This window comes from Podarcis muralis, chromosome 12, assembly GCF_964188315.1.
Source record: "Podarcis muralis chromosome 12, rPodMur119.hap1.1, whole genome shotgun sequence".
In the NCBI taxonomy this organism is placed as follows: Eukaryota; Metazoa; Chordata; class Lepidosauria; order Squamata; family Lacertidae; genus Podarcis; species Podarcis muralis.
Genome location: NC_135666.1, coordinates 7,656,406 through 7,681,286, shown reverse-complemented (window position 1 = coordinate 7,681,286; position 24,881 = coordinate 7,656,406). Strand labels below are relative to the sequence as shown.

At 48.8% G+C, this 24,881-nt stretch overlaps 1 protein-coding gene across 1 annotated transcript in view; it reads left to right on the top strand.

Moving 5' to 3' along the window:
* ZBTB47 (zinc finger and BTB domain containing 47) overlaps positions 1–24,881 on the top strand; it is a 44,507-nt gene that overhangs the window by 10,883 nt on the left and 8,743 nt on the right. Inside the window, exons 2-5 of the mRNA XM_028750883.2 lie at positions 16,341–17,774; positions 19,114–19,261; positions 20,725–20,840; positions 22,674–22,818. Of these exons, the coding sequence (XP_028606716.2) occupies positions 16,341–17,774; positions 19,114–19,261; positions 20,725–20,840; positions 22,674–22,818 (1,843 nt within the window). The remainder of the gene's footprint in view (positions 1–16,340; positions 17,775–19,113; positions 19,262–20,724; positions 20,841–22,673; positions 22,819–24,881) is intronic.

The following is a 24,881-nucleotide window of genomic DNA, read 5'->3' as shown; positions in this document are numbered from 1 at the left end:
GTGGGAGCCTTTGGCGTTCAGGCTGGGCCCCGTGAGGCTAACATGCTTTTCAGGGCGAACCGTGGGATTAACGGCACTTGGAGAATGCAAGCGGGCCTTTCTCCTGCGGTTCTGCCTGTGTGTGCGTGGCGACGAGCAAAAGCCCTGTTATGTAAAAAGGGAATTTATTTTTTATTTTTTTAAAAGTAATCTGGGCTCTCTCTAGGAAAGCTGTTCCGGATGGCGGAACCCAGATCCACCGATCTCACGATGATGGTGCAAAGCTCTCCTCACTCTCTGCTTCTCTCTCTCTCTCCCCCCTGATCCTCCTGCTCTTTTAATAAAAGTGTGCCATTATGCGATTGCGAGAGACGTGGCATTGTGCCCTTAATAACGCAGCTAGTAATTTGAGCACTTTTCTGGAAATGGCAGTCAAGTGCCAGGCTTTTGAAGGAGGGGAGGGCAATCATCATTTTGCTCGAATTAGCACGGCGCTGAGCTCAGGAGCGCGAGAGATTGCCGCTGTCAGGGATGGGCTAAGGAGAGCCCAAAGCACGAGTCGCCCTGCAAAGGAACGTGGCTAGGGAGCCCTGGGTTCAAGGCATCGTGCAGACAGGGGGCTGCCCAAAATTGATTTGCTGGAGCAGTGGCTTCTTCGTGGAGAGAGCAAAAGGCAAGCTGGAAGGGAAACCTAAACTACTCTGATTCCTTTTGGCTGGACCCTTATAAGTTTTGGACTCTTAACTTTGGCCGTATACACACCACACATTAAAACCCCGTTCCCAGGCTCCCCCTGAATTCTGGGATGCTCAGGTGGCCCGGAGTGCCTTCCATCAGCTTCGCCTGGTTACCCAGCTGCATCCTGAGAGCCAGTGTGGTGTAGTGGTTAAGAGTGGTGGACTCATAATCTGGTGAACCGGGTTCGCTTCCCCGCTCCTCCACATGCAGCTGCTGGGTGACCTTGGGCCAGTCACACTTCTCTGAAGTCTCTCAGCCCCACTCACCTCACAGAGTGTTTGTTGTGGGGGAGGAAGGGAAAGGAGAATGTTAGCCGCTTTGAGACTCCTTCGGGTAGTGATAAAGCGGGATATCAAATCCAAACTCTTCTTCTTCATCATCCTTACCTTGACAGGGACAGCCTAATTACTGTTGTCTAAGGTAAAGGTAAAGGTAAAGGTAAAGGTACCCCTGACCGTTAGGTCCAGTTGCGGACGACTCTGGGGTTGCGCGCTCATCTTGCTCTATAGGCCGAGGGAGCCGGTGTTTGTCCGCAGACAGCTTCCGGGTCATGTGGCCAGCATGACTAAGCCGCTTCTGGCAAACCATAGCAGCGCACGGAAACGGCGTTTACCTTCCCACCAAAGCGGTACCTATTTATCTACTTGCACTTGACGTGCTTTCGAACTGCTAGGTGGGCAGGAGCAGGGACCGAGCAACGGGAGCTCACCCCGTCGCAGGGATTCGAACCGCCAACTTTCTGATCGGCAAGCCCTAGGCTCTGTGTTTTAACCCACAGCGCCACCCATGTCCCTGTTGTCTATGCTCTGGTAAACTCCAGGTTAGATCACTGCAATGTGTTATATGTAGGGCTGCCTCAGAAGACAGTTGGGAAACTTCAGCTGGTGCAGAAATCAGCGGCTAGGTTGCTTACGCTTACCAGGGCAAGACGGTTTGAGCATACAACGCTGATCCTGGTCCAACTGCTCTGGCTACCAATTAGTTTCCGGGCCCAATTCAAAGTCCTGGTTTTGACCTATAAAGCCTTAAACGACTCAGGACCGCATTGCCTCAAGAACCCCTCTTTTCATATGAACCTACCTGGACCCTGAGATCATCTTCTGAGGTCCTTCTTCATGTGCCGCCTCCATGAGAGGTCTGGACCGGGGCAGCAACACAAGAACGGGCCCTTTCTTTCTTTCTTTCTTTCTTTCTTTCTTTCTTTCTTTCTTTCTTTCTTTCTAGTGATTTTTATTTTGCTTTACTCAAATACAGATAAACCAAAATTACAAAGGAAAAATCCTTAATAATACAGTGGTACCTCAGATTAAGTACTTAATTCGTTCCGGAGGTCTGTTCTTAACCTGAAACTGTTCTTAACCTGAAGCACCACTTTAGCTAATAGGGCCTCCTGCTGCTGCCGCGCCACCGGAGCACGATATCTGTTCTTATCCTGAAGCAAAATTCTTACCCTGAAGCACTATTTCTGGGTTAGCGGAGTCTGTAACCTGAAGCGTATGTAACCTGAAGCGTATGTAACCCGAGGTACTGTAATGGAAAAGGCTAAAAAACTACAAAAAAATATCAAAGTACATGGCATAGAACATAAGCCATTATAGGAAAGAAAAAAAGAAAAAAGGGAAGGAGAAGGAAGAAAAGGGGGGAAGGGGGGAATGCAGTGGAATGCTCTCCCCGGAAAAGTTCATCTGACGCCTTCATTATACGCCTTTAGGCGCCAGGCAAAAGCGTTCCTTTCCAACCCGGCCTTTGGCTGATTGACGTCCGATGCCCTTTTAAATGTATTGTGGAAGGAGAGGGTTATTGGGTCGTTTCTGTTTTTGTTATGTATTTTGTGTTATGTCATATTGCAGTTTTATGTTGTGAACCACCCCGAGATCTATGGGTATAGGGTGGTATATACAAATAATAATAATAATAATAATAATAATAATAAGGGGGTCATCTTGTGATCTTTCAAGGCCTAGTGGGAATTTGAAACCCAGTGTCCTGTGTCCATTCCTTTGCTCCAGTCGCTATATCACACTGACTCTCAAGGCAAATGTACTCTGTGCAAGCTCAGAGGCACGGCTTCATTAAAAAAAATTGAGCTCAGCTACTAAGGAACTCTGCCCCCGTGGTGAGGGAACTTTTGAAACCCAAAGGCGGCAACTCTTATTTGTAGCTTCTTGGTTGCCCAGCTGACTTCTCCGATGAGAAAAACAGGAGTTTGGGCCGTGCTGCGACTGAGCTGATAAGGTTTTGTTTGAAAGATCCCGGCTTGTCATGCCGTACATCTGCGGCAACAGGATACAAGGGAAACCCTCTTTCCCTGTGAACTCAATGTGTCAAAACATTAGGCGTTCTTCAAATGTTTTTCATTGAATGCTTCGCTGCGATTTCCCCCACAGCTCTGAAGGGTGAAGGCTCTGTCACTTCTACGTTTGCTTGTCTGCATGGAAAAAGAAAATGATGTCGGGTTTTTTGTTTTCTTCCCAGTTCTTTCCCCTGTTAGTTGGCATCTCTCTTTTCTAATTTAGACCACAAGTCACCCAGTAAAGGGAAACTAGACTTAAAAACTTGAGCTAGTATTCTGCAGTGACAAAAGTGTTGGGCTTGAGCTGGGAAGAGCCGAGTTCGAATTCTCATTTGGCCAAGAGTTGATTACTGATGCTGGGTCTGTTCAGATGTTATGCCTGCCTGGTTTGATGTTTCACAAACAGGCCCTGAGGAGTTTCAGCCTTGTATATATACTGCCTCTTCCTTCAGCTCAGGAGCCACAGTTCTGGGCTTCTGACTTCTGTTTGCGGCAACCTGGTTTCCAGGTACGTCCGTATGGGCAAACAATGCTTTGCCCTTGCCTATAATTTTGCAGTGCGTGGTTGCACCCTACTCCAAAATAGCGGAAGCACCTAGAGCAGCCTTTCTCAACTTGTGGGTCCCCAGATGTTGTTGAACTACAACTCCCATCACCCCTAGCTAGCAAGGCCAGAGCTCAGGGATGATGGGAGTTGTAGTTCAAAAACATCTGGGGACCCACAGGTTGAGAACCGCTGACCTAGAGGAAGGGGAACAGACAGACTCCTTGGGGCTGGTTCACGTAACACTAAACCATGGTTTGCAATTGTGTCTTGTTTCCACCTCCCGGGAATGTGTCCTTGAACTCTGGTGACGCCTCTTGTCAGCAAAGGGTGTGGCCTGAGGAGGGTTATGAGGGCCGGGCAGAGGGTCCTGAGGGACACATTTGGCCCCTGACCCTGAGTCTCCCCATCTCTGGTTCGCAGCTATCTATTATGAGGAGAAGGCGGTTGCAATCTGAGGCTTTTTTTTTGTCGGCTACCTCCTTTTTTGGAGGTCCCGAGCCTCAAGGAGGTTAGATTGGTCTCAACTAGGGCCAGGGCCTTTTCAGTACTGGCCCCGACTTGGTGGAACGCTCTGTCACAAGAGACCAGGGCCCTGCGGGACTTGACATCTTTCTGCAGGGCCTGCAAGACAGAGCTGTTCCACCTGGCCTTTGGTTTGGACTCAGTCTGACCCTTATGTTTCCCTCCCCTTATGGTCATGATTTATCGGCTACTTTAAAATGGGGCTGCATTTTAAATTGCATTTTAACCTGTATTTTAAATTGGTTTCCTCCCCTTCTCTTTCCCCCTTATTATGTTTTTACTGCGATTTTGCGATTTTATTGGTGTTAGCCGCCCTGAACCCGACTCTGGCCGGGAAGGGCAGAGTATAAATAAATTTATTATTATTATTATTATTATTATTATTATTATTATTATTAATTTATTTATTTTCTCCATCCTGTCTGCTTCTGTCCTCCGTCTAGTTCCCCCTTGCTTTTTTGCTCCTGCCATGCCCCCCTTTTAAAAAGAAAATAAGTCCCCCCCCAAGCACTTTGCACATAGTGAACTCGCTGTAACCCCTCATGCATCTCCCCCTCGTAAAACTCTGTTGACGGAGATGGGATGAGGCCAGCCTGCCTCAAAAATCTCTTCGCGCTGACCTTCACTCGGCCTCGTTGGAGAGCCTGGACCGCAGCCGACCCTGGATAAGCAAGCCTGGCTGCCTTCCCTCGCAGGCCCCTCCAAGGCCTCTGGGTTTTGGGGTGACGCCAAGAGGAGAACTGCAGGCCTCCGGTGTCTTCCTTCGGAGCTGGTGGGCCGCTGAAAGGGAGAGTTTTGCAGAGTGCATAAAAGCGAGGTGCCCTCGGAAAGGTTGCAGCCCCTTGTTGTTGTTGTTTAGTCGTTTAGTCGTGTCGACTCTCCGTGACCCCATGGACCAGAGCACGCCAGGCACTTCTGTCTTCCACTGCCTCCCACAGTTGGTCAAACTCATGTTAATAGCTTTGAGAACACTGTCCAACCATCTAGTCCTCTGTTGTCCCCTTCTCCTTGAGCCCTCCATCTTTCCCAACATCAGGGTCTTTTCCAGGGAGTCTTCTCTTCTCATGAGGTGGCCAAAGTATTGGAGCCTCAGCTTCAGGATCTGTCCTTCCAGTGAGCACTCAGGGCTGATTTCCTGAAGAATGGAGAGGTTTGATCTTCCTGCAGTCCATGGGACTCTCAAGAGTCTCCTCCAGCACCAGAATTCAAAAGCATCCATTCATCGGCGATCAGCCTTCTTTATGGTCCAGCTCTCACTTCCATACATCACTACTGGGAAAACCATAGCTTGAACTATACGGACCTTTGTTGGCAAGGTGATGTCTCTGCTTTTTAAGATGCTGTCTAGGTTTGTCATTGCTTTTCTCCCAAGACGCAGGCATTTTTCAGGTCCCCTTTTAAAGTAGAGCCTTCCGCCTTTCCTGGGTCAGTTCCTGCAATACATTGGGAGGAAGGCGGGCAGCCTGCATGGCGCTGTTGGGTGGGTGTGTACGTGGCAGCCCAACCTGTCTGTTTCCCCTCCTTATTTTTTGCAATACAACGTTCAGTTCTCCACATTTGCACATCTATCGCCTCACGAAAAGCCGTCAGCATTTTAGTGCGGAATTATCCTAGCAGACACACGCCGGTATGCCATTTGTCATAACGAACCATTTACAGTCATAAAGGTAAAGGGAACCCTGACCAGTCGTGGCCGACTCTGGGGTTGCGGCGCTCATCTCGCTTTATTGGCTGAAGGGAGCTGGCGTACAGCTTCTGGGTCATGTGACTAGCATGACTAAGCCGCATGACTAAGTAACGGAGCATGTTACTTCTGGGTTTCGCCGCTCGCACATGTGCAGATGCTCAAAATGATGTCACGCACATGCGTGGAAGCAGCAAATCGTGACCCGCACACGCGCAGACGCGGGTTGCGTTCACTTCAGGATGCAAACAGAGCTCCGGAACGGATCCCTTTCGCATCCAGAGGTACCACTGTGTTTTCTCCTCAAAGCAATTTCCCTCAATATGATCATTTTGGGTAGGCTCATTTCAACCCGGTCAGATGAGCGGGGTACAAATTTTTGTGGGTGCCTGTGTGTTTTTGTACACGTCTCGTGACATTCAAAGAAGTACGAATTTCAAAGGATGGCTCTGTCTTCCCTCGCACATGGTTTCAGAAAGTGCAGTTTCAGGAGCTTCAGCTTTGAAACTGAATTTCCACCTATCTACCGTATTTAAGGTCCCACAGGATGCTCCGTCCCATAGGACGCACCAAGTTTTTTTGGGGGGAAATAAAGAAAAAAAAAATTCCTTTATTTCCCCCCCAAAAGCAGGTCGGGGAAACCGAACCAGGTCGAGGAACAGCGGGATGGCAGTGCTGCGCCTCCCTGCTGTCCCCCGAGCTTGTGGGGCTGGCTGATGTCTGCCTAGCGAGCGGGGCACTTTGCTTCAGGGCACCCCGCCCGCCGGGTGGCAGGCTGCTATCCGCAGCATGGGAAGCCCAGCAGGGAACTCCTGCAGGGCTCCCCACGCTGGGGATGTCTGTCCGGCGCGCGGGGCGCTCTGCTTCAGGTCTGCCTAGGCTGCGGATGTGTTCCTGAAGCGCCGGGCGCTCTGCTTTCAGGGTGCCCGATGCTCCGGGAAGCAGGCTGCTATCCGCAGCCTAGACATCCCTGCGGGACTTCCCGCAGGGCTGCCTAGGCTGCGGATGTGTTCCCAAAGTGCCGGGAGCTCTGCTTTCAGCGTGCCCGGCGCTCCGGGAAGCAGACTACTATCCGCAGCCTAGACAGCCCTGCGGGAACTCCCGCAGGGCTGCCTAGGCTGCGGATGTGTTCCTGAAGCCTGGAGAGCGAGAGGGGTTGGTGCGCACGGACCCCTCTCGCTCTCCAAGCTTCAGGGAAAGCCTGCATTCGCCCCATAGGACGCACCCAGATTTCCCCTTCATTTTTTGGAGGGGAAAAAGTGCGTCCTATAGGGCGAAAGATACGGTACATCGGTGGGTTATGAGAAAGGGCTGCGAAGTGGGAACTCTGCTTTCAGATGTGGGTGTCGCTATGGACAGAGCGGCCAGCAGTGGTGCATTTTGGGTTTTCAGATTTCAGCAGCGCCCTGTGCGTTCGTACCCATAAGTTGCATTATTTGGAGCTCTGTATTCTGAGATCTCACTGGCATCCAGCATGGAAATCTGCTTCGTGAGAATCTCAGCTTGTGCCTTTTTAAAATGAGTCTGGTTCTCTTGGCCAGAATGCCTGCCAGGAGTACTGACTGGAGGAATCTCAGAAGTTTGTGTGTATGTGTGATTGCTAGATTTCCAAGAATCGGGTTGTGGGGGAGGCGGGGGAGAGATTTCACTGCCCTCCAAAGTTCTCTGTCGTTCTCTGAACCTGGCAAAAGAATGTGTAATCGGTACATGTATCTGAAGAAGTGTGCATACACACAAAAGCTCCTACCAATAACAAACTTAGTTGGTCTCTAAGGTGCTACTGGAAGGAATTTCTTTATTTTCTTTCGACTATGGCAGACCAACACAGCTGCCTACCTGTACCCGGTACTTTTTAAGCAGACTTGCTTAATTTGCGAACCAGAGCAGCGCACGGAAACGCCGTTTACCTTCCCGCCGGAGTGGTACCTATTTATCTACTTGCACTTCGTGCTTTTGAACGGCTAGGTTGGCAGGAGGAGGGACCGAGCAACGGGAGATCACCCTGTCGCGGGGATTCGGACCGCCGACCTTCTGATTGGCAAATCCTTGGCTCTGTGGTTTAACCCACAGCGCCACCCGTGTCCCTCTACAGAGGTAATCTCCCCATATAACTGGTTTGCTCAGTGTGAGCAAGGATCAGAGCCGGCTTGCTGGCAATGGTTCAAATACCCATGTTCTTAATTTATTCGAGCAAAGTAAAGCAACAAATTCCTGAACAGTTACCATAGATAAGCTCTCTCCCAAAACAACAACAACAACAACCACAGGTTGCTATGACTTCTTTCTTGTTAACTGTATAACGGCGGATCGTCTGAAATAGCCCAGATTGCCTTTATGAATAAGAGGTGATATGTAATAGCTAGGTCTGTGCTGTTGATTTTGGGGAACGTTGAGCAGTTTTCACTGCTCTCCCCAAGACACCCCATAACACTACCCCTCCATTTTTACTTTTGCATCGCATCTTTTAGTTTGTAAGAAATGGACCCGTTTGCCGTGACACGAACAAGCTGCTGTAAGCCTTGAATATATGTACAAAGCCATGAACAACTTGAGTCCAGGGTACCTTAAGGACTTATGTTCCAAGCTCAGTCATTCATATCATCCGAAGAAGCACTGTTAGTTGTTCCCCATGTTACAGAAGCCCTATTGTCTTCTGCTAAAAGTAAGGCATTTAGCGTCACCAGTTCCATGCCGTGGAACTCTCTTCCAGCAGAGATACAGCAGGCACCCTCACTTTTGATTTTCCAGCATCTCTCGGAAAAAAACCTTTGTGTGCTGACAGACCTAAGTGTTTTTGTGTGTGTTTTTTTAATGTCCCTCGAGTAGCCAGTCATTTTAATGATTTGTTCTGTACTGATTTTAATGGGATTTTTCTGTTTGGCTGTTGAATCGCTGTACCCCACTCTGATATAGTTAATAAACGAGTAAGTTGTCAGAAATGAGAAACCCAATGCTAATCCACTGACAAACTGGAACGTGTCCAGAGGAGGGCAACCAAAATGGTCAAAGGCCTGGAAACGATGCCTTATGAGGAACGGCTAAGGGAGCTGGGCATGTTTAGCCTGGAGAAGAGGAGGTTAAGGGGTGATATGATAGCCATGTTCAAATATATAAAAGGATGTCATATAGAGGAGGGAGAAAGGTTGTTTTCTGCTGCTCCAGAGAAGCGGACACGGAGCAATGGATCCAAACTACAAGAAAGAAGATTCCACCTAAACATTAGGAAGAACTTCCTGACAGTAAGAGCTGTTCGACAGTGGAATTTGCTGCCAAGGAGTGTGGTGGAGTCTCCTTCTTTGGAGGTCTTTAAGCAGAGGCTTGACAACCATATGTCAGGAGTGCTCTGATGGTGTTTCCTGCTTGGCAGGGGGTTGGACTCGATGGCCCTTGTGGTCTATTCCAACTCTATGATTCTATGATTCTAATCAAAAGAGAGTGCAGCATCAGCTAAAAAACAAAACAAAAGATAAATCAGGCTTCCTCAACCTCGGCCCTCCAGATGTTTCAAGACTACAGTTCCCTTCATGCCTGACCACTGGTCCTGCTAGCTAGGGATCATGGGAGTTGTAGGCCAAAAACATTGGTAGGGCTGAGGTTGAAGAAGCCTGGACTAAGAAAATGCGGCCTGAGATAAAACAACCCTACAATTCAGCAGGACAGATTGAAACAGGAACCCAAGTCGACCTCATGCTAGATGATGATAAAAAGCCTGGGCAGATGGTAAGAAGGCCTTCATCTGGTGGCCCAGTGATATTACATTGGGTGCCCAGGAAAGGTGTTCCCCAGGTGGGTGGTTATAATGCCTGAGAATGGCCCCTCTCTGGTCGTCGTCTTCCTGACTTGAGATGGCCGGGGGAGAAGGGGAACATGGCCAAATGCCTCAAATGAAGACTGCAAAGTTTGGGTAGACTCAAGTGATTGAAGGCAGCCTTTGGGCACAAAGGCTACCCACTTGCCCCAAAAGCAAGGCTGTTAAACTGCAGCCCTTTTCAGCCCCCCCCCCATTTGAATGGAAGGAGACAGCTTTGCGAGCGTTCCATCACACCTGCATCGGTATGTCTGCGAACGGTGTGCTTGGTGTATTCTCACAGGCTTTCCCCATTATTTGGATACCTAATCACTCAAGGCTCCAAATCATGGAGGCAGCCTATGTACGAACGGCAAGTGTCCACTTTGCAGCAGTCCAGCTACAGCTCCCATCCACCCCAGTGAGCAGAGTCAGCGGGCAGGGATGATGAGAGTTGTAGTTCAGCAACATCTGGAGGGCCAGGTGTTGCCCACACCCGGTCTACACTTAACTGGCAGTGGCTCTCTTGGGTTTCAGAGAGTGGGCATTCTCTGAGCTACAAGCCTGGACTTGAACCCGGGACCCTCCCCATTCAAATCAGATGCTCTGCCACCGAGCTATTTCCCCCACTAATTCATATTTTTGTGGATTTTTCATCAGAACAGTCAGTTTCGCTGGTTCCAGATGTTAATAATAATTTTATTATTTGTACCTCACCCATTTGACTGGGTTGCCCCAGTCAATCTGGGCGGCTCCCAACAGATATAAAAACATCATCAAACATCAAAAACTTCCCTAAAGAGGGCTGCCTTCAGATGTCTTCTAAAAGTTGTATAGTTGTTTATCTCCTTGACATCTGATGGGAGGGCGTTCCCCAGGGCGGGTGCCACTACCGCGAAGGCCCTCTTCCTGGTTCCCTGTAACCTCGCTGCTCACAATGAGGGAATTGCCAGAAGGCCCTCGGAGCTGGACCTCAGTGTCCGGGCTGAACAATGGGGGTGGAGACGCTCCTTCAGGTCTACTGGGCCGAGGCTGTTTAGGGCTCCAAAGGTCAGCACCAACACTTAGAATCGTGCTCGGAAATGTACTGGGAACCAGTTGATAGTTTTCTCCCTGAAATAATCGCCTGCTTGACTTCTGCTTGCTTTTGCACCTCTTTGCAAAGAAGATGCCAGGATGTACAGTGGGCGCTCGGGTTGCGAACATGATCCGTGCGGGAGGCACGTTCGCAACCCTCGTCTGCGCATGCACGGGTTGCGATTCGGCGCTTCTGCGCATGCTCAAAGCGCAATTTAGTAGTTCTGCGCATGTGCGAGAGCCAAAACCCGGAAGTAACCCGTTCCGGTACTTCTGGGTTCACTGCGGTGCGCAACCCGAAAACGTGCAACCTGAAATGTCTGTAACCTGAGGTATGATTGTACTTTGAACTTTCTGTAATGCAAACCCCTTTGAGTAAAGAACCTAATTCTCCTCTTCATGCGATGGCTGGTTGTGAATATGCAGGCAGGGAGCTTGCAAGTTTGTGCTTCTGTCACTCTGGGCAGCTGTTCAGCTGTGACAATGGCCTTCTCTGGGAATGAGAGAGGGAGGGAGGGAAGTCTCTGGGACCAGAGTGACCTTGAATGCCTCTTAGGAGCGGTGCAAGGCGGCACCAACAGGATTTTTGCACCCGAGCGGGGCTTCCTCCTCCTTCTGTGACGAGCTCCGTCGTGGACTGCTCTCGTGCCCCAGAGCGCGGCCGGGAAGCGCTTGGATCAGCTATGATTAATTCGACTCCCTCGGGGGAAGCGTTTGCTAAGACAGCGCAGGCGAAGACCTGGAATGGGGTCCTCCGTCTCGCCTCGTCAGGCTCGGAGCCATATATAGCGTGCCTCAAAGCAGCGGAATCTCTTGCACAAGCAAAATGCCATGAGGGTGCGTGTTTTTTTCAGGGGTGGTCCAAAAAACGAGGGTCGCGATATTGCAAGATCTCGTTTGCACGGGACAGTGGGGATCTCACGGGGGACGTCGCTTAGTGGTGGAGGGTCTGCTTCACTGCCAGAAGGTCCCAGGCCCTGAATTGAATCCTGCCTGAAATGCTGGAGAGATGCTGCCAGCCAGTGTGGACAACATGGAGCTACTGCCCACCCTAGCAACATGGGTTCTTAATTCTTATTTATGTAGACCCTTTAGTAGCCCGTTTCCCCTCCTCTGACAAAGGAAGGACCCAAAGCAGCTTAACAAGAGCAGAAATGACTGAAAAACAAATGCAGAAAATAACCCAAGCAGCAATTAAAAATAATATAAGCTGGGGAGAGCCTTGGGAAATAAACCTTTTTAAGGTGATTGGTGGATGGAGTATAAGGATATGACAAGAATTTGTTTGTTTTTCTGTTTGTGTTCTTTATTTGTGTTATAAAATTAATATTTTTTTTTTTTGGGGGGGGGGGAAGAAGATAATGTCAAGGTTGCAGGTTCAATCCCTGTAAGGAACAACGGCCTATTTCTGCATTGCAAAGGGTTGGTCTAGATGGCACCATACTCTACAATTCTATGAGTCTATGAACTATTGCAGCCAGTAGAGTATGGATTTGCCCACTCTGTCCGGACCAGCAGATTCACTTGCCCACCCAGAATTTGCTCCTGAGGAGCAAGGTCTTTCGTTTCAGCCTGACCTCAGGCTCCTATTGCACACTGGCGGGTCACCGCGACCCTCTCTTGCTATTAAATCTGGCTCGTTTTTGTAATAGTGCGCTGGCAAGGGGCACTGGCATTCCCCCCAGATAGCTTTAATAACTCTCTTTCTCCCTCTCTACGCTCATGATCAGCTCAGGATCTTTCTCCCCGAAGCATTGAAAAAGCAAGCGGATTGTGCAATTAAAGAAGAGAAGAAGATAATAAAGCGTCCCCTAGTCGTGTGCCAACGCAGCTCAGCTGCAAAACTGTCAACTGCAGAATCAAGTCAGACTGAGGGAGGCGAAAGGAGGGAGGAATAAACTCCAAAGAGGCAGTAGAGGGAGTGTGTGTGTGTGTGTCTGCATGCTCAGATCAGGGTCGGATTATGCAATGATTTTTTTTTGAGGAAGGCAGCTGCCAAGGAGGAGATGCCAAAAACCCACTCGCTCGGCTTTGGCCGATTATTTTGCTGTCGTTCCGAAGAAGCTCAGAAGGCAGCTCGGGGCTTATTTCTGTAATGAACTTTCAGCCGTTTATTTATCTTTCTTGTTCTCTGGAGGCAACAACCCAGAGGCGAGGCTTCTCTGCCCGACCCTTTCCTCCCAGGCCACAGATCACACCAGCCTCGCTTTGCACCTTCCTTGATTCTGTTTGGCAGACTGAAATCCGTCCTTGAAGCCAGATCTCGCCTCTTGCCTTCCTGGATAGAGAGGGGGTGTGTGTCTGAGTGTGTTTAGAAATTAGAATACTATACAAAGGTAACATTTGCATTCGTCGCTCCGTCCGCTTTTGCCTGCAGCACGTGGCCCCCAGGAGACTGCCTCAAAAGGAATTCGGCCCTCAGGCTCCCAAGCTTCCCTTCCCTCGTTATGCAACGAAGAACATTCGTCCTTATATCCTTTCATTGCAGTGTTACAACATCCCATTGATCATCTGTTCATGTTCATTGCATTTCCCCTTTACTTAAAGGTAAAGGGACCCCTGACCATTTGGTCCAGTCATGGCCGACTCTAGGGTTGAGGCGCTCATCTCGCTTTATTGGCCGAGGGAGCCAGCGTACAGCTTCCAGGTCATGTGGCCAGCATGACTAAGCCGCTTCTGGCGAACCAGAGCAGCGCACGGAAACGCCGTTGACCTTCCCGCTGGAGCGGTACCTATTTATCTACTTGCACTTTGTGCTGTTGAACTGCCAGGTTGGCAGGAGCAGGGACCGAGCAACGGGAGCTCACCCCGTCGCGGGGATTCGAACCGCCGACCTTCTGATCAGCAAGTCCTAGGCTCTGTAGTTTAACCCACAGCGCCACCTGCGTCTCTCAGCCTCACCCGCGGCACCCGCGTCCCTTTACTTGCCTAACTGCAAACCCGCTTTTCTATTGTTGTTCAGTGAGTTGTTGTTTTGCACTGGAACACTTTAATCTACCCTAACTGTGCAATCCCAGATTTGTGGGGGGGACGGGGACTGAATCCCTCATGCAAAATACTGTCAGTCTGCAGGCGACCGATGACGCCTCAGCCTCTTTCTCCAGCTGCTTCCCCCTACCTGTCTGCAATCGAAACCCTAGAGAGCGCCTTTCTTTTGAGCAGATTTATGGCTCTGCATCAAAGAACTTTTTCATCCTGGAACGGCTGCTCTTTACCAGTTGCAAGTTGCAACCAAGAGCTTCTTCAATGTGACTTTAAAGTTTTGGAGGTGATGCTTCGCCCCCGGCAATAATTTATTATTATTTTTAAAGCCCACTGGAGTGTGTGCCTTAACTCATCCTAATGAGGTCTCTTAATGAAGGAAACGAGTCGCTGTTTTTAATGGGCTGTAATTACCTTGGAGAAGGTGTGCAAGGATCTTCTGAGTGATAGCTGACAGGATCCCTCTGTGTGACGGTCAGTGGTGCGGCTGTGTGTGTGTGTTGTTGCTTTTTGCTAACTTCAGGTGTGATTCTCTCTCCCCTTGCTTTCCCCCTGGGAAATCTGGGTCCGTTGAAGATAAGATGGGGGTGGGGACCCTGCAGCCAGCAGACCTAATTTGGCTGACCCCCAATTTATTTACTGAATTTCTCTACAGTTTCCAAGACTCTCTGCAAGAGGTGATGTGGTTTAAGCACATAATAATAATAATTTATTATTTATGCCCCACCCATCTGGCTGGGTTTCCTCAGCCACTCTGGGCAGCTTCCAGCAAAATATTAAAATACAGTAATTCATCAAATATTAAAAGCTTCCCTAAACAGGGCTGCTTTAAGATGTCTTCTGAATGTCAGGTAGTTGTTTATCTCTTTGACATCTGGTGGGAGGGCGTTCCACAGGGTGGGTGCCACCGCCAAGAAGGCCCTCTGAGTGGTTCCCTATAACTTCACTTCTCGCAGGGAGGGAACCGCCAGAAGGCCCTCGGAGTTGGACCTCAGTGTCTGGGCTGAACGATGTGTGTGGCGACGCTCCTTCAGGTATACTGGGTCGAGGCCATTTAGGGTTTTAAAGGTCAGCACTGACACTTTGAATTGTGCCCAGAAATGTACTGGGAGCCAATGTAGGTCTTTCAAGACCGGTGTTATGTGGTCTTGGTGGCCACTCCCAGTCACCAAATGTATGGTGTGTTCATAGCTGTGATCATTGTGGCTAGTACCCATTGATAGCGTGGTATAGTGGACTACAGTGTCAGGCTGGGACCCGGGAGACCAGGATTCAAACCCCCACAAAGCACCCTGGGTGACCTTTGACCAGTCACAGTATCTCAGCCTCACCCGCCTCGCAGGGTCATTGTGAAGATGAAATGGAGTGGACAGGGTAGAAGGATGTTCACCACTTTGAGCTGAGTGGTTTGTGGGGACCTGTACCTGTCAAGAGGCAAGATAACGGAGGAAGGGGAAGCTTCAGAGCTGGAGGAAGAGGCGAGCCAGGCAAGACAAGGGCCAGGGGCTTTCCCTCCCTTCCCCGCACCACTGTCCCCCAGAACCAGGAGGGGATTGAAGAGGGATGAGCAGAGGATGTTTCCATGCAGGCGTAGTCTCCGGCTGCAAGTACGCAGCCTGTTGGTGGAAGGTACATGAACTGGTGGAGTGATCCCCTGCTGCTGCAATTTCTCTAGACCTGGGAATAGCTGCCTAGAACCTAGATTGGTGGGGTTAGTGAGGAAATGTCCATAGAACAGGCATGGCCAAACTTGGTCCTCCAGATGTTTTGAGACTACAATTCCCATCATCCCTGACCACTGGTCCTGTTAGCTAGGGATCATGGGAGTTGTAGTCCCAAAGCATCTGGAGGGCAAAGTTTGGCCATGCCTGCCATAGAGCTACTTGATAATGATTTGCAGATGGTATTTAACTCCGAGCAGACTTGCTAAGATGTATAAGACTGAATCAGATAAGTGCTGGAGATGTAATGAGACTGAGGATACGTTTGTCCATATGTGGTGGGCCTGTAAAAGGGTAAAAGAGTACTGGGAAATAATTTATAATGAATTGAAAAAAATGTTTTAAAGCACCTTTCAAAAAACAAACACCCAACATCCTTTTTGTTGGGGATTATTCAGATGGGAATTCCCAAGTGTCAAAAAAGGTTATTTATGTACACCACGGCCCATGTTTCGTTAGCCCAAAAATGGAAAACGAGCGAGGTGGAATATGTGCAGCTTGTGGATCTAACTTATATAATAAGAGAACAAGACGAACATATGTTTGAAGAAGATTGGAAAATGTTTATTGAATATATGGGCAATAATTTTGTATACCTGTTGGCAGCCTTAAGATAAATTCAACAGTGTAAATAAGTTTTGATGGAAGTAACAATGGAATACTGAATGGTTTAGTATGCAGGGATTTGTGCTGTGCAAAATGAACCATGGAAAGAGAAGAAGGGAAGTCATTGATATTTTAAGGTTGTCTGAATGAATATTCTAAATTGTAAAACAGAAAAGAGAGAGAGAGAGAGAGAGAGAGAGAGAGAGAGAGAGAGAGAGAGGAAATGTCGGTTTGCCTTAATAAGCAAGCCTGCTTCGTTCCTGGTTGTATTTCAGATATCTTGGTGGGAACGTAAGGATGGAAGCCACCTGAGCTGTCTTGGGCTCCATCCATTCCAAGGGGAAGAAGAAGGTGGAGTCCCACCACTACCTGGCTCTTCTTAACCTTCTCATTTCTTCCCACAGCTGATAGTCGAAAAGACAACTGACTACCCGGCCGCCGAATACTCTTTGGTGGAGGATGTAGCCCTCCACTTCACGTGTTTGATGGACAGACTGAACGAGCAGCGCCTCTTTCAACCGGACCTGTGCGACGTGGACATCGTCCTGCTGCAGCAGAGGAACGTCTTCCCGGCTCACAAGGGGGTCCTCGCTGCCTACAGCCACTTCTTCCACTCCCTCTTCACCCAGAACAAGCAGCTGCAGCGGGTGGAGCTCTCCCTGGAGGCCTTGACCTCCCAGGGCCTCCAGCAGATCCTCAACTTCATCTACACCTCCAAGCTCCTGGTCAATGCCTGCAACGTGCAGGACGTCCTGAACGCGGCCGCCGTCCTGCAGATGAGCGACATTGCGTCCTCCTGCCAGGAGCTGATCAGCACCAGGTCCCTCGGCTTAGCCATGGCCAGCAATATGGCGCTGCCTCCGGACAGCTGTGGCAAAGGCGTCCCATCTCAGTACTACTGCAACATCAAGCAGGAGGTGGACCCGGCGCCGCACCCCAAGATCTACGCTCGGGAAGGGAACGACCCCTACTCTGTGCGGGTTGAGGACGGCACGGCGTGCGGGGGCAACCAGAACCTGCCTGCCGTGGCTGGCAAGAAGTATTACAAGGAGGAGAAAGATGGCAGCCCGCCCGTCTGCAAGGTGGAGGGCGAAGAGCCCGATGTGGCCCTGGGCAGCCAAAGCTCTTACAACCGGGGAGAGCAGATCATTGTGGAGGTCAACCTCAACAATCAAACCCTCAACGTCTCGAAAGGGACGGAGGGGAAGTCTCCGGCCGCTGACCAGACGGCCGGCATCGCTGCGGTGATTGGGCGGCCCGAAGGGGAAGGGCGTGGCGCAGACGAGGATGGCGAGGAGGAAGAGAACGGGGAAGGAGAGGAGGAAGAGGATGACGGCGAGGTGGGGGAGGAGGAGGAAGAGGAGGAGCACAGCGAGGAGGAAGAGCTGGAGGAGACCACTGAGGAGGAGGACGAGGAGGAGGAGGAGGAAGACGGCGAGGAGGTGGCGGACATAAAGAGGGAGAGGTCCGGGCTGCCCCACAAGGCCAGCAGGCCCTCCAAGACCGCCCAGGCCGCTGCCTCCACCAGGTCCCAGGAGGCGGTTGCCGTGGCGATGGAAGACGAGGAGGTGGAGGAAGCGGAGGAGGAAGGGGAGGACCAGAGAGGAAGGAAGAGGAAGAAGGAGCCAGACGGGGTGGGCCAGAAGGTGAAGTTGGAGGAGAAGCAGCACTACCCCTGCAAGAAGTGCCCCCGGGTTTTCAACAACCGCTGGTACCTGGAGAAGCACATGAACGTCACCCACAGCCGCATGCAGATCTGCGACAAGTGCGGCAAGCGGTTCCTGCTGGAGAGTGAGCTGCTGCTGCACCACCAGACGGACTGCGAGAAGAACATCCAGGTGAGAAGGGAGACCACTGCTCCTTGAGGCGCCACATTTCAGCCAGGCCGCCCTTCGCAGGCTTTGGCGCATGGGGCGCCCTCTGTGAAACTAGAACGGACAGGAGTCGTGACGTAGGATGCTGCCTTATGCTGAGACAGACCCACTGACTGGGCTCAGCCGTCCTGGGTTACAGGCAGGGGAGTCTGCCATCCCTGGAGAGACTAATAATAATAATAATAATAATAATAATAATAATAATAATAATAATATGTTCACACAGGAAAAAGCAAAAACAAACAAAACACGCAACAAAGACAATAAACTAAACACAAAATGTGGAAAATCAATAAAAAGTTGAAAATTATTATTATTATTATTATTATTATTATTATTATTATTATTATTATTATTATTTATGTATACATACATACGTACATACATATCCCGCCCATCTGACTGAGTCGCCCCAGCCACTCTGGGCAGCTTCCGATGCCTATAAAAACATACTAAAACATCAAGCATCAATAGTAACAATCTGATCCAATATATTACAAAAAATCATAATACAGTGGTACCTCGGGTTATAGACGCTTCAGGCTACACTCGGCTAACTTAGAAACAGTACCTCGGCTTAAGAACTTTGCTTCAGGATGAGAACAGAAATCGTGCGGCGGCAGCAGCGGGAGGCCCCATTAGCTAAAGTGGTGCTTCAGGTTAAGAACAGTTTCAGGTTAAGAACGGACCTCCGGAACGAATCAAGTTCTTAACCCGAGGTACCACTGTAACTTTAAAACAAACAAGTTTTATCAAATGAAGTAATATTCAACAAACCATCCAAAAAAATTCAAATCAAACAGTTTGTTGTTGACAAAGGACAGCTGGAGATATAAAGGGCCCCATTTCCTTCAGTAGCTTAGGTAAAGGTAAAGGGACCCCTGACCATTAGGTCCAGTCGTGGCCGACTCTGGGGTTGCGGCGCTCATCTCGCTTTATTGGCCGAGGGAGGCGGCGTCCAGCTTCCGGGTCATGTGGCCAGCATGACTAAGCCGCTTCTGGCAAACCAGAGCAGTGCACGGAAACGCCGTTTACCTTCCCGCCAGAGTGGTACCTATTTATCTACTTGCACTTTGATGTGCTTTCGAACTGCTAGGTTGGCAGGAGCAGGGACCGAGCAATGGGAGCTCACCCCGTTGCGGGGATTCGAACCGCCGACCTTCTGATCGGCAAGTCCTAGGCGGGCCTCATCAAACCTAAATCCTGCCTTGTAGATGTTCCTCATGGTCCTTTCAAACTCTATGAATTGCACAATTTTTTCGCTAGGCTCAGGTCCTCCTGACTCTCCCCATCTCCTTTGCAGTGCATCACTTGCGGGAAAGCCTTCAAGAAGCTGTGGTCTCTCCATGAGCACAACAAGATCGTCCACGGCTACGCGGAGAAGAAGTTCTCCTGCGAGATTTGCGAGAAGAAGTTCTACACGATGGCGCATGTCCGGAAGCACATGGTCGGTGAGTGGGGAGGGGGCCCCGTGCGCAGCAGTAGGTTTGCCACCCCCTGAGGAGCACCCAGCACCAGGCGGCGTTTCAGCGCTGTGCAGATGACCCACCTTCTCGGGCGCAAATCAGGTTTCTAGGCTTTGCCCCACGAACCCTTTCCAAGCCTGTCTTCATCTTACTTCCTAACTATTTCACGTAACCCCTTTTCAAGTGTTTGCTTTTATCGGTGCCTTTAAAAGAACGGTTCAGTCCAGACCAGCAGTTCTCGACCTGTGGGTCCCCAGATGTTGTTGGACTACAAGTCCCATCATCCCTGAGCTCTGGCCTTGCTAGCTAGGGGTGCTGGGAGTTGTAGTCCAACAACATCTGGGGACCCACAGGTTGAGAAAGCCTGGTCCAGACACACTCACAAACACCCAACCTGGTGGCCTGCAGATGTTTTTGGACTACAACTCCCATCATCCCTAGCTAGCAAGACCAGTGGTCAGGGATGATGGGAGTTGTAGTCTGAAAAAAGAGATGGAGACCAAAGGTTGGGAAAAACTGGTTTGGATTATCTTTGGGGAAACACTTTAGGGGTCTTTTGTGAGTTGCGCAGTCGGAATTGCACCATGCTGCTCCTGCTGAGCTGTACCACTCCAGATTGCAGAAAGGAGAGAGAGAGAGAGGCCACGCTTTACTTGTCTATCCACCATATTTACTCGAATCTAATGCTCACCATTTTTTGGCCAAATTACGTTGCAAAAGTTTAGGCGCACATTAGATTCGATGGGACATTTACATTCACCAGTGAATACTTTTTTTTGTTTCCAGGTTCTGAAAATGGAGGTGTACATTAGATTTGATGGTTTATTAGATTCTAGTAAATATGGTTTCCCCTACAGATAGAAAGCTACTTCTAGTCTAATTTTTTTTTACTGTATTACGGCCAGTATTGTTTTCCTTTGCAGTCCTTGCTGTATTTTCAGTCATGGATCCGGTATTGCTTGTGACATTGTTAAAACCATTTTTAAAAAATATATCAAAAAAACATTTTCTTTAAGAGTCAGGAAGAGCATTTCTAGCTCCAAGTGTCTAATAAGATCAGGGACTACACATTATAATTTCACTTCACCGAAGGAAAATATCTAAACATTTCTAACACAGGGTTTCCCAAACTTGGGTCTCCAGCTGTTTTTGGACTACAACTCCCACCATCCCTATCTAGCAGGGCCAGTGGTCAAGGATGATGGGAACTATAGTCCAAAAAGTTTGGGAAACATTGTACATTCTCCTCCCTGACCTGTGCGTTTTCTAAGTGCAGGTTTCGGAGGCCGTTCAGATTTTGCGGCCGCTCAGCAGCTTGCATGACCGGAGGCTGCCAGCTCTTCGTTCCGGCAGGAGCTGAATCCGTACGATTTTGCTGGCCGTGTGTTTTGGCTCATTCCTAACCGTACAGATTTCCCTGGTAACCACGGTTCTCCCTTGCTTTGCAGCCCACACCAAGGACATGCCGTTCACCTGTGAAACGTGTGGGAAGTCGTTCAAGCGAAGTATGTCTTTGAAGGTCCACTCTCTGCAGCACTCGGGGGAGAAGCCTTTCAAATGTGAGGTGAGAACCAGGTTCAGCCAGTCTTATCTTCTTCCGCTTTCCAGTTTGCAGCGTGAACTTGGACCAATGGATCTGTATTCAAGTCCTCTTCTTCTGCAGCCCGTAGCCATCCTGCTTCCACGCAGAAAGGTTGAGTGTTTGAAACTGGGCTGGCTGCATATTCTTTCTTTTTTCTTCTTTTTTCTTTTTTCTTTCTTTCTTTTTTCTTTTTTTTAATTCAAAATTATAACAAGACATACTATGCAAAAACATATCATCCTTATTTCCCCCCCCATTTTTCCTCCCTCCCTCCCTCCCCACAAAACCCACCCACCCCCACTCCCCAACTTCCCTCAGTTCCAGTCTTTGATTTCTCTAAAAATTCTGTTTTCTGCATGTTACAAAGTTGTATAGATCCTCAAACTATTTAGCTGATTATTATCAATAAAAAGTTTGTGAATGTTTATTCAAAACCTGCCGAGGTATCCAGTTCGCTTTGTTGCGTCTTCAGATACTTTGTAAAGGGTTCCCATTCATCCTTAAAGTCACAGTTATCCTTGTCCCGTAGCCTATATGTCAGTTTTGCCAGTTCTGCATAGCCCGTCAATTTTTCTTGCCATGATTCTTTAGTTGGGGTTTCTTCAGTCTTCCATGCTTGTGCTACCAGAACTCTCGCGGCCGTTGTCGCATACATGAAGATGTTTTTCAACTTTTTTGGCAGGTCTTTCCCTATAATCCCCAACAAAAATGCCTCGGGTTTTTAAACAAATGTTAAATGGAATATTTTCTTCAATTCATTGTATATCATTTCCCAATTTTTTTTAATTACCTTACAGTCCCACCACATATGATAAAATGTCCCTTCCTTTTCCTTACACTTCCAACATATATTTGAACTAGTTTTGTACATTTTCCCTCGGGCTGGCTGCATTTTCTTAGTTCAGGCTTCCTCAACTTCAGCCCTCCCGATGTTTTTGGCCTACAACTCCCATGATCCCTAGCTAGCAAGATCAGTGGTTAGGGATGATGGGAATTGTCTCAAAACATCTGGAGGGTTGAGGTTGAGGAAGCCTGCTCCAGACGTTTTGAGACTACAATTCCCATCTGAGGAATTCCCACTGAGGTCCAGCTCCGAGGACCTTCTGGCGGTTCCCTCCCTGCGAGAAGCCAAGTTACAGGGAACCAGGCAGAGGGCCTTCTCGGTGGTGGCACCCACCCTGTGGAAATCCCTCCCATCAGATGTCAAAGCGAACAACAACTGCCAGACTTTTAGAAGACATCTGAAGGCAGCCCTGTTTAGAGAAGCTTTTAATGTTTGATGCATTACTGTATTTTAATATTTTGTTGGAAGCCGCCCAGAGTGGCTGGGGAAGCCCAGCCAGATGGCCGGGGTATAAATAAGAAATTATTATTATTATTATACATTATTATTATTGAGGAAGCCTGGAGTAACACTTGTTCTGTTTTGGTTTATAAAAGTGCAGGATGTTTTCACTTGCTGGTAATTGCAGTTTTATTGCAACAGAGCTCATTATTTGAACTGGGCTTTCTAAACACAGTTAAAAAAAACATTCTGTTATGCACAGTGTTATTTTTAAAGTATATATTTACAGTTGTGTTCATATTCTATGGCAGGTTTGAGGAACCCTACCTTGCAGGGTTGTTTTGTGGGTAAGATGCCGTGGGAAGGATAGGAGCATAATACGTCGTTTTTGAGCCCCTGGGAGGAAAGGCAGGATATAAATAAAACTGCTGAATGAAATGGACCTTTTGGTTTAATACAACAGAGACCTTTCCTTCATGCAAACTTCCTGCCTTTCCTTATTCCATTCCTCCATTCTCTCCCTTGTCCAGAACTGCAACGAGAGGTTCCAGTACAAGTACCAACTCCGTTCTCACATGAGCATCCACATCGGTCACAAGCAGTTCATGTGCCAGTGGTGCGGGAAGGACTTCAACATGAAGCAGTACTTTGACGAGCACATGAAAACACACACAGGTAAGGGATCCATGGCTCGGGGTGGACAAGCCAGCCAAGTTCCCGCTTCTTGCCTTCCCAATCTTTTAAGTCCAGCCCCATTTCCACAGCTGCGCACAGTACTGACTGGCCAGTGCCTGTAACGTCACAAACCCACCTCTTCTGTCCTGTCCCATATTATGAGCGGTTTCGCAAAACTTCTCTTTAAAATTCCGAATCCTTTCTTGTTCCAACAGGTTTGGGGGAAATGGACTGCTTATAATTAAAGGGCTGGTGCTGTGCTGTTTTTATTACAGTCATTTTCAACAGATTTTATATATGCATGTAGTTTTAATTCTATCCATGTTTGGTCGTTATTTAACGATTCCCCCCCCCCCCATGTTTAGCAGTTCTTATGTTTATTTCTAAGCTGCCTTAAGTCTCCTGTCAGGGGAAAATGTGGTAGGTAAATAGATATATCATCATTATCACTTTATTTGTAAAGGTAAAAGGTAAAGGGACCCCTGACCATTAGGTCCAGTCGTGACCGACTCTGGGGTTGCGGTGCTCATCTCGCTTTATTGGCCGAGGGAGCCGGCGTACAGCTTCCGGGTCATGTGGCCAGCATGACTAAGCCACTTCTGGCGAACCAGAGCAGCACACGGAAATGCCGTTTACCTTCCCACCGGAGCCGTACCTATTTATCTACTTGCACTTTGACGTGCTTTTGAACTGCTAGGTTGGCAGGAGCAGGGACCGAGCAACCGGAACTCACCCTGTTGCGGGGATTTGAACCGCCGACCTTCTGATCGGCAAGTCCTAGGCTCTGTGGTTTAACCCACAGCGCCACCCGCGTATTTGTACACTGCCTCAAAGAAAGAAATAGGCTCAAAGAAGCTCGCAACAGTGAGAACAATACATAAGCAACCATTATAACTTCAAAACAGCAACCATAACAAAACCTCAACAATAAACCATGACTGAATTAAGGAAAGCTGGAGGCCTGGTGGGTAGGTAGGTCCTGTCAGAATCATCCCCACAACAAACCTGTGAGGCAAATAATTCTGAGAAGCGGTGACTGGCCCCAAATCACCCAGTAAGCTTCATGGGCAATTGGGGATTCGAACCCTGGTCTCTCAGGTCATTTTGCATTTTTATGTTGCGAACCACCCTGTGATCTTTGGATTTTTGCTCTATAAGACTCATTTTTCCCCCTCCTGAAATGTAAGGGGAAATCTGTGTGCGTCTTATGGAGCGAATGCAGGCTGCGCAGCTATCCCAGAAGCCAGAACAGCGAGAGGGATTGCTGCTTTCACTGCGCAGCGATCCCTCTTGCTGTTCTGGCTTCTGAGATGCAGAATATTTTTTTTCTTGTTTTCCTCCTCCAAAAACTGGGTGCGTCTTGTGGTCTGGTGTGTCTTATAGAGCGACAAATACAGTAATTATATTAAATTACCCAACTTTAACAAGTTTCTAGGCCTCAGCTTTCCCAAAGACCCCATTGGCATCACCACTCTCCCCTTCTCCCCAATTCCTTTTAATCCCAGAGTGTCAGTTTGCATTTCTTAGTACAGAAAGTACATCTGATATGTAGAGATCATTCCTATTCTACTTAACTCTTCTGGAAGCATCTCTGTGTGAAAGAAGCAAGCAGAATGTTCCTGATGTTTGGGTTATTCCTTCAGAGGAGCTGAGTGCAGCTGGCTTTAACTGCTTCTCTTATCTCTTTCAGTCAAGGTCACACTGACTATAAAAGCAAGACCAGAAGGAATCTTGTTTTCTCTTTCTCTTTCTATCTCTTTCCCTTCTGGTTCTGTACATCAGGCATGTCCAAAGTCTGTTTTTTCATCTCCTCCAAGCTAAGCAGTTGGCTCCTTACCTCTCTCGCCCTGACCTAGCCACTGTGATCCACGCGACGGTCACCTCCAGACTGGATTATTGTAACTCGCTCTACGTGGGGCTGCCCTTGAGACTGACCCAGAAACTCCAGCGGGTGCAGAATGCCACTGCGAGGCTCCTTACGGGGTCCTCACCGGGGGATCACATTCACCCGGTGCTTTACCAGCTGCACTGGCTCCCGGTGGAGTACAGGATCAGGTTTAAGG